The sequence below is a fragment of the Nicotiana tabacum genome, chromosome 10 (genome assembly GCF_000715075.1).
Source record: "Nicotiana tabacum cultivar K326 chromosome 10, ASM71507v2, whole genome shotgun sequence".
Lineage (NCBI taxonomy): Eukaryota > Viridiplantae > Streptophyta > Magnoliopsida > Solanales > Solanaceae > Nicotiana > Nicotiana tabacum.
Window position 1 is genome coordinate 31,430,286 of NC_134089.1, and position 12,787 is coordinate 31,443,072.

General features: G+C 30.9%; 1 protein-coding gene across 1 annotated transcript; it reads left to right on the plus strand.

Annotated features, from left to right (window-relative positions):
• Positions 1 to 2,966: 2,966 nt before the first annotated feature.
• Positions 2,967 to 4,649, plus strand: LOC107779362 (lectin-like protein At3g16530). The gene has a single exon (XM_016599785.2). It carries the CDS (start codon positions 3,322 to 3,324, stop codon positions 4,405 to 4,407), a length of 1,086 nt encoding a protein of 361 aa, XP_016455271.2. The 5' UTR covers positions 2,967 to 3,321; the 3' UTR covers positions 4,408 to 4,649.
• The last annotated feature ends 8,138 nt before the right edge of the window (positions 4,650 to 12,787 follow it).

Below are 12,787 nucleotides of genomic sequence, written 5' to 3' on the forward strand. Positions count from 1 at the left end.
AAATAAGAAGAGATAGAAAGAAGGGAGAAGTGTTTTCTTCTTTCACTTTGGTGTATTTTTCCATTGCAATTACATGACCTTTTATATGCATAAAAAGTAAAGATGATGGACATAAAGTAGGAAATTTAATCTTTAAATTATTCACAACATGAACATCCAATGTAGTATCAAAAGTAGTATCCAATGTACAAACTATTCATTAACACTTCTTATATTGTTTGTGCAGTTTTATTCCTGAACAACTTCTTTAATTCCATAATGACAAGAAGAAAACCACAAAAATCACCTTAGCCAAAGCGAAGGTTCGTTAAATGTTTTCAGTCAGTCGTCCCTTTCTATGCAGAGGTCCATTTTGCTTAGCTGTCTCTCTGACCACCATCTTCTACATTTTTTTTGTATGAAATAATATTCGGTATCTTAACTATTTTATTCGGTATCCCATTAAAACTTAGATCGATTGAAAGAAGTCACTGAACACCACCCTCTACATATACCTATAGAATTTAACTTATACTCCCTCCGTCTCAAATTATGTCATGTTTTTCCTATACACGCACTTTAAAAAAATATTAACTAAAAGAGATTTTAAATTATTTTACCCTTATTTATGTCTTAAGATATAATCTATCTTCATTAAATATATACTCTATTTATGTATTATCTCCTTTTTCAAGATCAATTACTATTAAGAATTAAATGAAAAAAATATTATTTTGTCTTAAAATTCTAAAATGATAAATAATTTAAGATAATTATTTTTAAAAATTACGACAAATAATTTGAGACAGAGAGAGTATATAAACATGGCCAAATTTTTTACAATTTCGATGTATTTTAACTTGTTATAATAGTTACTTATATGTTTTACTTTTAAAGTCATTAATAATCCATCACTTTTTATGATCTGTTGTTTATATATTAATGCCTAATATCAAATGGAATTGTACTTAGTTTGTATATATATATTTTAGATAATTTGTATTAATACCTAATATCAAATGAAATTGTACTTAGTTTGTATATATATTGTAGATAATTTGTACTAATGATTAAAAACAAGTAAAATTATAGTTTGTTTGTGTATATTCTGTAGATAATTTATAATACTAATTTAATGGTATTATTTTTTTGGATCAGAAAAGAAAAGGTTACTAAAGTAGGCACTGTGCACCACACACACACAGTCACACACACCCCGTCACCCCCCCTGTCGGATAATATACTTTGGCTAACAAAACGAAACGAATCTCTTGCCTTTTTAGCAACCCCAAAACCTTTTTTCTTTTACAATTATTATTATAAAAGCTTTAACTCATTAATGAACACAATTTCTTAAGTAATAAAAAATAAAGAATCACCAACAATATATTCTTGCGGTCCGGCCCTTCCCGGGACCCCACGCATAGCAGGAGCCCTTTTTTTCTTCGAGTTGCCCTTTAATCACCAACAAGGATTATTGCGGGGTAAATAAGATCCCAACTCTTAATTAAAGATTTCGGTTGAGTTTTACAAATAGAAAAAATTATAGTAAGAAGCGTTTTTTTTTAATGGGTCTTATACTGTATAATTTTGAATTAGTCAGATTTCAATATAAATATCTGAAACCTAATGAAAAAAAGAATCCGGAAAAGAAAAGGGAAAAATATAACAATTAATGTGTAAAACTTGTGAATTCTTCGTATTTCAGTGCCAGCTGTGTTTCTAATTCTATGGCTGTAAAGTACTGTGGGTCTTTTTAGCAATCGTATACTTTCACAGTAATTATCACTATTACCCCTGTACTTTATACTTCTGTAGTTTCTAGTACCTACATTTTTGTGTTTTTGTATGAAAAAGTGCAACGTAAGTTTTGCTTTGCAATAGTTAACTCGGCCTTCATCTCTCTACAATCATTGTGTTCTATGACATTTCAAAAACCATAATGGTTAGGGAAAAAGTTCGATATAGACACTATAGACGCATAATGCGTCGTTCAAAAGCTAATAATTATGCAATGCTTTACTTAAGTTCATTAGTGTTTTGTGGGACATCTTAATTTTTTGAAGTTAAACTGCACAAATCATAAGTCCTATATATGAAGAAAAAAAAAAAAAGGAAGTTAAAGAACGTGACTTACTTTTTACATTGATTTAACTTTTCATCTTTTGGACTTTCACAATAAGCATGACTACTTTTTCAATAACAATTCTTGAATATAGTTTGAGTAAACAACAATAGTATATCCGGAGGCGGATCTAGGATTTTTATAATATAAGTGCACCACTAAAAAAGGAGTAAAAAGAAAGTATTAAGTGAGACGTGATCCTTAGTCCTCTAGGTAAATAACTCATCATTCAACCAAGTGCACCATTTAGCCTCTTTGGAGCATGGGTGCCAGCAGAGAATACTAGACCAATTCCAAAAAAAATACATTAAATACCTATCTTGACGGAAAGATCATGGGTTCATGTGCCCCGTCAATTTGCCTGCAAATCCGCCCCTGAGTATATGTGCTAATTGTTTGTACCTTAATTATTCTATTAATTACCTATTAATCTCTCTATATATATGTAATGTAATAGTTTTATCCATGAAGTCTTATACAAATAAAAATAAATAATCTAATATATTTGTTTCAGCATACCATTGGCCACAAGGGCAAAATCCTTACTAACAAAAAAGAGTGTGAACAACTTTGTCTCAATCTATGTGACACACTTTTTTTTTAGTCTGTCAAAGTTATAATGCATTTATCATTTTATCCTTATTGTGATAATTTATAGTCAAACAAATATATATGACTTGTTTTAGACCATAAATTACAAAAATATTTTATTGTTTAGTAAATTTTGTGTTCGATCAAATTATGTAACATAAAATGGGATGAAGAGAGTACAATTTATACCAATAGGACTAAATATGATAATATGAGAAAGTAGGAGGACATTAAGATAAAGATAAAAGAATCTCATTTTATATTCCCTCAGTCAGCAGCCACTGAAGGGAAAGTGAATCAGAAGAGTTGCACAAAACAAGTAAAACTTGCATTTAATTTTCACAACCTCCAAGTCCAACCTACCACTCCCCCCATATCACCACCAGTCCACCATCCTCTTACCCATTTCCCCAGGCATTCTCCTTCTTCTTTCTCAGCACTCAACTCAAACCCTAGAAAATTCCACTATAAGATATATAAATACCCTCAATATTATACTTATATATCAGCTTTCTTGATATTTCTCTCTATATGGGTTCATCTAAAAAGAAACCTTGGTAAATCCAGCACAAAAAGGGTAAAAAAAAGTTACAGCTTCTTTAGCTCAAATCAAGCCAAGATCAAGAATGGGTACTTTATCAACATTCAGGTACCTTACAGTGTTCTTTTACTTGTGTTTTTACTTCAGAATCAGCCTATCTGAGGAACAAAACATGTCATTTGATTTTGAGAATTTTGGTAAAGATTCAAACTTTAAGCCAGAACTTGCACTTTATGGTGATGCTAAGGTTGTTAATGGTGGTATACAAATGAGTGGTTCAATGGGTTTTAGTTCTGGAAGAATCTTGAACAAAAAATCCATTAAGCTAGTGGAGAAAAATCCAAGAAAAATGATGTCTTTTTCAATGCATTTTGTGTTTTCCTTATCAAGAGAAAATGGGGACGGCTTTGCTTTTGTAATGGTACCAATTGGATATCCATTTAATATGTTTGATGGTGGCTCATTTGGGCTATTGGGTGTTAGAAAAATGAAGTTTCTTGCTGTGGAATTTGATACATTCTTGGATAAGAAATATGATGATGTGAATGGAAATCATGTTGGTGTTGATTTAAGCAGCTTTGTATCTGTCAAAGTAAGCAATCTTAGCTCTGTTAAATTGAGGCTGAATAGTGGTGAAAAGTTACAATCTTGGATTGATTATGAAGCAAGTTCAAAGAGATTAGAAGTCAGATTAAGCAAATTAGGTGACATTAGGCCACTTAATCCATTGGTTTCTTGCCCTATTGACTTGTCAAGAATGTGGAAAGAGGAAGAATTATATGTGGGGTTAAGTTCTTCAACCGGAAATTCCACTCAAAAATGCAATATCTACTCATTGGGATTTAAGATAAGGACTGCACCAAACTGGATGCATTCTGAGCCATTGGATCCACAAGCATTTGAAGGTGAAAAAAAACAGTTGAAAGTACATAGCAAAAGTGATTGTGCTTTGAGAATTCTTGGTGCTTTGCTTTTTGGTACTGGATGTGGAGCATTAGGGGCATTCATTGTGGTAATTGTTTGGACCATTTTAGGGAGTAGGAGGCCAGTGGCACCAGAAGATCCAGCAGTGGAAAATAATAATAGTAAGGAATTTGATGAGTACAAAAAGTTCAATGTAGTTGTAGATAAAGCCATCGAAGATGGTAAGAGTAAGAATTTAGGTACTTGACTTATTTGGGAGTTTAATTTTGTTGGTTAAATTGTCTGTAATTAAGTTTTGTGCTATTGTTCTTGTTTTGTTTATGTAGCTGTAATTTAATGATCAACTATCCAAGTGTAATCTGCTAACTATTGCTCAATGGTATGGTCATTAATATACAGCTTCAGATTGGAAGACTGAAGTCTTACTAGTTCATAAATGTTTCAAGGTTTTTACTGATTTTTGTGTTTTATCTAGTTTCTCTCTTTTGAGACTGTTATGTGAAATGGCTATATCAGGATCTTTAACTCTTTCTATTTCTCTTCTTGACCTATAATGAATTTTAGTTGGAGAGTGAAAACAAATAATTTAGTAATTTGTTATAATCAGTAATATTATACTGATTCTTTACCGTATCATTGTGTATAACTTAATATCTATCTTGTTAATACGGTAGAACTTCGTAGAATAGCTAATATCATTGCCAATATAAACTGCGCTATTACTGTTAAGTGTTAAAGTCATCAAATGTGGCTTTTTAAAAGGTAATACAGAGAAAGTGCAGGGAAAAGAGACAAGCATCTTATGAATATATGCTAAATATTAGGGTGGTCAGTGGTTTGGTTCGGCTGGTTATTTTATAATATTTGTCCCATACTAATTTTTCAATTATTCTATTATGTATAATCGAAATTAGTCTTTTAGAAATCATACCAATCATGTCGGTTTCTCTTCGGTATCGGTACAATTCGGTTAATTTTTTATATTTTTAAATACCATTTAAAAAGTCACTAGTAGAAGCAGAATATAATAACATATGTATTTTTATTGGACTTAGTAAAACTCACTAAATATTTTTATTATTTAAATGGTGATGAATTAAGAAAACATGAAAGGCCCAGAGTATAAATCCATCAACTATTTTACAACAACGTAAAAAAAAACTAAGCAAAGACCAAGAAAATATAAATCACACAAGTGGAAAAATACTAAGCAAATTGGGACTGAAGAATAAAGTCTATAGAAAATTAAATATTTGAAAATATAAATTTAAATCACACGAAAAGAAAAATATTAAATACATTGTAGTTTACTACTTAATCACTAGAATATTTTTTTTTTGATAAGGATCACTAGAATATCTTGTGCTTGCTAGTGAATATACCGAAAATTAAAAAATATATATAGTTTCAATAGGAGTAGTATAAGAGGTTGGGGAATTAGGATTTTTTTTATAAGGATCACTAGAATACTTGTTGGATTCATGATTCCAAGGCCCAAGGAAAATTTTAATGTATTATTATTTTTAAACTTAATATATAATTTTTTCATGTAATTTTATTGGTACGGTTCGGTATTTTTTTCAGTTTATTTTCATAAAATAAAAAATCTACCCTAATTATCCGTACGGTTATAAATTTATATAAAAACTTATGTTTTATTAAAAGAAACCTGATAATCAATTCGGCACGATACGATCGATTTTTAAATATCACACCTATCGTATTGGGGAAAGTTCTTGAAAGACAATTATAAGTGAAAAGTGCTTTTGTTTAAGGGAAATTTTAGAATGATTATATTTAGGCCTGCACTTCTTGGTGTTCTTGAAATTAAATGGGGAAAGTTTAACAACTTCAATTAAATACCCGTCGAAGGTTGAGTTAAGTTATGCAAAAAGCTACAATGTCCACAATACAAGGAAAAAATAAAAAATCTTGATAGCCTTGTTCAAAAGTTGCTTGGGCTTATTTTCTGGAGAAGCCCTCATTTTATGCCGATTAATTCTAAATTATTTACCCTTTAATGCTCAGACCCAAATTATTTATTACTCCTATTCATGCGGCCTAAATTATTTACCTGATTATTCATTTATTCTATTAAAATAGCTCTTCTTTAACCACTGAGAATTTGGACGAGGGCACAACTTCAGGTTTCCCCTAATAGGTAGTTGATGACTCTATAGGAGCAGAGAAATTTGGGTGAAAACCCAAGATTAAAGAAAGCTTGGTCTTAGTTTTAGTAACTCCAGATCCTTGAATTATTTCCTTATCTGCTACTTCTTGACTTACATGTAATTTGTTCTTACAAAATTGTTCTTTCATTTCCCTTATAACCTTCTTCAAAAGGAAATTAGATCTAATTATCTGAGAAGTTGACCTTTGGCTAGTTTTAATTATGCTCCACTTTTTCTTGATTGTTCTTTCCCTAGCTCTTCCTCGTCTTAGCCCTTGAATTTAAAATTTTTATTTTGAAGATTTCTTATTTGATTCAAAGTGGGTCCTGTTAAATATTGCTTATAATACCTTCTGAAAGTTCATACTGAAATTTAATAGTATTTGGAGCTGATTTGAGGTGATTGAGATCGAAATTTTTAGCTGAAAATTGAAGAAGAACACTACTACCCAATAGTCTACTGCTACGGTATACAATATGCTGTAGGAGTATATAGCTATACTGCAACAATATATTATTATAATTTACAAATATATTGCAACGATATATTGTAATAATCGAAGAAGAACACACTTACCTAACAGTATATTGCTATAGTATACAATATACTATAGGAGTATATAGTTATACTGCAACAATATACTATTATAGTATACAATATATTGTTATAGTATACTGTGATAGTATGCAATATACTGTTATATACTATAATAGTATACTTATTACCCGTAAATTCACTTGCCTTTTCCTTTTTAATTTGCTTTAAGCTTTTACCCAGCGTGAAGGGCAAATTGAAAATGCAAATATATATATATATTGATAACAACACGATAGAGGATTCAAGAATTACTAAAGAAAAACAAGAAAATCAAGAAACGTGCGGAAGCTAAAAGAAAATAAAGAAACGAAAAAAGACGGAAAATTAAAGATAGATTGAATTCAAGAAATGGTTTCTTGAATTCCAGAAGTCTATTCTTGAAATTGAATCCTAACAACAACAATTAGCTAACAAAGAACTAATCGCCTTTGGTAGAGAATTAAAAAAACAAGAGATAGATTGTGAAACCCGATCCTTTAGAATAACAAGAACAACAATAAGCCTAAATTTATCACCTTTCTTGAATATCTAGAAGTGATCTAAGATTTCAAAAGAGTTTAATCTTTCCACCTTAAGTTGAGTCTTGAAGGTTGAAAAATAAATTCAAGAGTAGCCCACACACAAGAGTGCAAGAAAAATCTCACAATTTTTATTGATAATAATCTGAATAATCTGAGTCTAAAAATAAAGAAGATACCCCTTATATAGGTAGGAGGGAGTCACAAAATTAAGGCTAAAAAAACAAGGAAATAAAGTCCTAAACTACTTTGGGCAACAAGTCCAACTACCTTAGGAAAAGAAAAATACTAGGAAGCAAAAACCAAGTCATTCTTGGAAAGTAATTCCAAATATCTTAGGAAAAGAAAACATAACCTTAACTAACTAGGAAAGCAATAAATATAGTCCTAAAATATATGAGAATAAGTCTCAAACCAATCTTGAATAGAATCTTAGAAATCTTGAAGGAAATTTGCAAGCAACTTGACACCAACTTGCACTCAACATGTAGCACCCTTCTTGGACATCAAGTAAGTCCTTTTTATGCTATTAAAACGTGGTTTTATGTAGGATTTCATGGGCTGCAATTTTGGACACATTTTAGATGTCAAAATTGTCCAACAGTAGTCTGATTTGGACTTTCTTCAGAGGATGTTTCTTGGGATCTAATCCACCTCTTCTTGGACATGAACTTGGGCCATAAAATAATTATAACACCTAGATAACTCATATACTTTATCCTTAAGCTCTTCCTGTCAACTAACAACTTCTTTGATCGCTCCTGAAGTCCAATGACCTTGTTTTGCAGCTTTTTAGCTTGAGATCTTGTGAAAGGCCCTCTTTGAGATTCCAAAGCTTCATCCTTGTCCTTGAATAGATTTGATCTTCCTAGGATGCTATCATTCCCCTCTTCTTGAAGAAAATTCATCCTCGAATTTCGACCTTGCAAGAAAACGAAGACATGCACTAGTAAATGGCATTCACTAATCTAAAAAAATGGTAAAAATAAAACAAGATAGTGACCATGTGTCCACTTAACCCAATTAAGCCTAATAGGAGTAAATACTCCTTTATAAAGCATATGGACATCATTATCCCAATAATTTTATGCCTACTTAGATTTGTCCCATAAAAACCTCTCTTAAGATAGTCAAAAAATGTGCATGACAATGAAATTACAAAAGATTGATCATGCGTCCATTTAAAACAAGTATCTTTATCACATGTATCAAATAAGACACTTTTATTATATAGTCAAATATCAATTACAAATTTTATGGATTCTTCTACATATAAATTATTCAAAGAAGCACATAAATTCACAAGAAGGTTAGAAGAACCCATAAATTCCAAAATAAAAATTTCAATATATTCAAGCTCATGATTATAACTTTCCCCAATAATATTCGCAATGTCAATAGATTTTACATAATTGCTCAAACCGTCATAGAAAGAGTCATAGATAGGTTCATGAAAGAGTATTTGATGACTAATGTCACAATAATCATGCATACCTTCTTTACTAGAAGCAATCACTTTTACAGGCTCACAATCAACATGACTAGAGAAATGATTTCCCATCAAATAACAAAACTTACATTCTAGCAATTTATCACATGAAAACTCATTAGGCACTTGAATAAGAGAATAAAGAATATTTAACTCATTAGCAAGTCTCTTTTCATAAATTTTATGCCTCTTTCCACCAAGTTGGAATGCATAATCATCTATGTCATACTCAATTTCAAAAGGAAGCAAATTACTCTTGCACTTGAACTTAGATATTACAGTTAATGACTTGATATGCATCAAAATATCATCATCCACAAAAATTATAAAGTCACTAACATAAGAAGTTAGAGTATAGTTCATTACCTCCAAAAATATCTTAGGTGTCTTAGAAAAGCCAAGAATTCGAATAAACCAATTATACATACCATACTTGGACTTATTTACCAATGTAACATCTTCACCTTGTATTCTTTTATGCAATGGCTCCAACTTAGCAATGCATTTAGGCAATTCCATGTCATAAACCACTATCTCTTGCGCCTCACCTATCCTTTTAGAAGGTCTTTCAACATGTGGCTGCACAAAAACACAAGAACTAAAATAAGAAAGAGTTAATGGGTTAGGAAGTAAAGAACATGTTTTTTTACTTACACTCTCTTTGGCTTTTATCTCAAGACTAACTTTTTCCTCACCCTTAGCCTCTTTTCTCTCACTAAAGTTTTCTTCTTTTTCTTCACTCAAACCCTCATATTTTTCTCTCTCTACCTCACATACTTTTGTTATCTCATTGCCTTTCCTCTTTTCTTTTCCCTCAAGCTCACTCTTTTTCTCACTTGACATCTCATTCTCTTCACTCAACACAACCTCTCCTTTTTCCTCTCTTGGGATGTCGACATGCACTCCCTTACTCCTCTCATTCTTTTCTCTCTCATATTTTTCCATATTCTCTTTAACTGTCTTTTCATCTTCACAAATTTGTGAGGGAGTCAAAGGTCCAAGAATGAGTTTCTTCCCGTTAATCTCAAAAGAGTATCTATTTTTTCCCAGGTTATACGAAGCTCTTCTGTAAACATACCATGGCTTTCCCAACAAGACATGATAATTATTCATGGGAATCACATCACACCAGATTGCATCCCCATACCTTCCAATAGAGAATAGTAATAACACACTTTTATCTACCTTTACTCCTCCAAACATGTAGGGTTTAATATGCTCAACATAGGGCAAGTTCAATTTCTCAACCATATAAGTGCTAATTGAGTTATAGCTAAACTCTTTGTCAATTCTAAGGGTACAAATTGCAGACATCACTTTAGCTCTTATTTGAAAAATAACTTTACCATTGTCTTCCTTCCATTCAGTATACTGTAAGTTCGACTTTTCAAGTTGTTGAGTCATAGCTCGCCTCATTTCACAATAACTACCTGTTTGAAACATCTTGAACAAAGATTAGAAGAATTATTTCTCTCTCAAATATTGCTTTTTTCCTTCTATTCTCACCTCTCTTGCCTTTTTCCACTCAATTCAACTCTTGGTTGTTAATCTTTAGATTTATTAATAAACCTACCTAGTCACAACCTTAGTGATAAGAATATGGAGTTAGAAAAAGAAAGAAAAGTGAATGGCCAAACCTAGGAAGAATAGGAATTGGTTAGTAGAAAAAAAAAAGAATTTTAAGAAACCCAAAACCCACAAGAATAAGGAAAGAAGTTTCTTTAATCTTCAAGAACAAGGATCCCCTTTTCTTGTTTCCTTTCTTGACTTGGAAACCAAATAATACTTGAATTCTAAAAATAATAATGAGCAATAACACTCTTTTTTGGGCTGATTTTCGTTTTTTTCAATTTTTTTTTTGCTCAAGAACCTCCCAAGATTATCAAGATTGAAATCTTGATTAGCCTATGCTCTGATACCACTTGATAACAACACGATAGGGGATTCAAGAATTACTAAAGAAAAATAAGAAAATCAAGAAACGTGCGGAAGCTAAAAGAAAGTAAAGAAACGAAAAAAGACGGAAAATTAAAGATAGATTGAATTCAAGAAATGGTTTCTTGAATTCAAGAAGTCTATTCTTGAAATTAAATCCTAAGAACATAATTAGCTAGCAAATAACTAATCGTCTTTGGTAGAGAATTAAAAAAAATAAGAGATAGATTGTGAAACCCGACCATTTAGAATAACACGAACAACAATAAGCCTAAACTTATCACCTTTCTTGAATCCCTAGAAGTGATCTAAGATTTCGAAAGAGTTTAATCTTACCACCTTAAGTTGAGTCTTGAAGGTTGAAGAATAAATCCAAGAGTAGCCACACACAAGAGTGCAAAAAAAATCTCACAAATTTTATTGATAATAATCTGAATAATCTGAGTCTAAAAATAAAGAAGATACCCCTTATATAGGTAGGAGAGAATCACGAAATTAAGGCTAAAAAAATAAGAAAATAAAGTCCTAAACTACTTTGGACAACAAGTCCAACTACCTTAGGAAAAGAAAAATACTAGGAAGCAAAAACCAAGTCATTCTTGGAAAGTAATTCCAAAAATCTTAGGAAAAGAAAATATAACCTTAACTAACTAGGAAAACAATAAATATAGTCCTAAAATATATGGGAATAAGTCTCAAACCAATCTTGAATAGAATCTTGGAAATCTTGTAGGAAATTTGCAAGCAACTTGGCACCAACTTGCACTCAACATGTAGCACCCTTCTTGGACATCAAGTAAGTCCTTTTTATGCTATTAAAAACGTGATTTTATGTAGGACTTCATGGGCTGCAATTTTGGACACATTTTAGATGCCAAAATTATCCAACAGTGGCCTGATTTGGACTTTCTTCAGAGGATGTTTCTTTGGATCTAATCCACCTCCTCTTGAACATGAACTTGGGCCATAAAATAATTATAACACCTAGATAACTCATATACTTTATCCTTAAGCTCTTCCTCTCAACTAACAACTTCTTTGATCGCTCCTGAAGTCCAATGACCTTGTTATGCAGCTTTTTAGCTTGAGATCTTGTTAAAGGCCCTCTTTGAGATTCTAAAACTTCATCCTTGTCCTTGAATAGATTTGATCTTCCTAGGATGCTATCATATATATTATAGTATGCTATATAATGTAACGGTATACTCTTATAATTAGACCCTTTTAGAATTTTTTGAAATTCTTATTGACAACTGATATTATTTCAGTTTAATAATTGAATTAAATTTTTTTAACTCTTTGCATACAATTGTATACCCTGTTGGTATGGCTATATACTATACTGGTATCATATGTTAGTTAATAATTTTTTGGTTGTATTAGCTACATTTAATTGGTACACAATTTGATTTTTCTTTAGTAATAGTATAAAAAACTAATAAAAATAGTGAAAACAGTAAATGAAATTAGATTATGAAGAGAAAAAGAATATAAAAAAAAGAAGTTAAATAAAATCAGAAAAGGAAAAAAGATAAAAATAAGAAGAAAATGAGAAAAAAGGAGAAAAGAAAAAAAGAAGAAAAAAAGAAAGAAAAGAAGCATAGAAATAAAAAAGAATTGGAGAATAAAGAAAAAATTCCCCACAAAAACTATTATCGGTAGAAAATGTAATTAGTTTATGGGTAAAAAAATAAATGAATAGATAAAGATAAATAATTTTATTTTTGTGGAAACTCTGTCAAAACCCCTATTTTCTGAGGAGAAAGCCCTACTTAGAAAACGACTAATCAAATCAATGTGGGGATGAAATTGTGTTAATGTCTGTTGATGTAAAAAATTAACAAATGAAAAAGTTATGATTTAAAAATTTCCTTTATTAAGTTTGTTTTCATCAACTTATGATATTTCTTTATTTTT

Excerpts from the sequence above, each read along its gene's own strand:
- LOC107779362 (XM_016599785.2), top strand. The coding sequence starts at position 3,322 with ATGGGTACTTTATCAACATTCAGGTACCTTACAGTGTTCTTTTACTTG.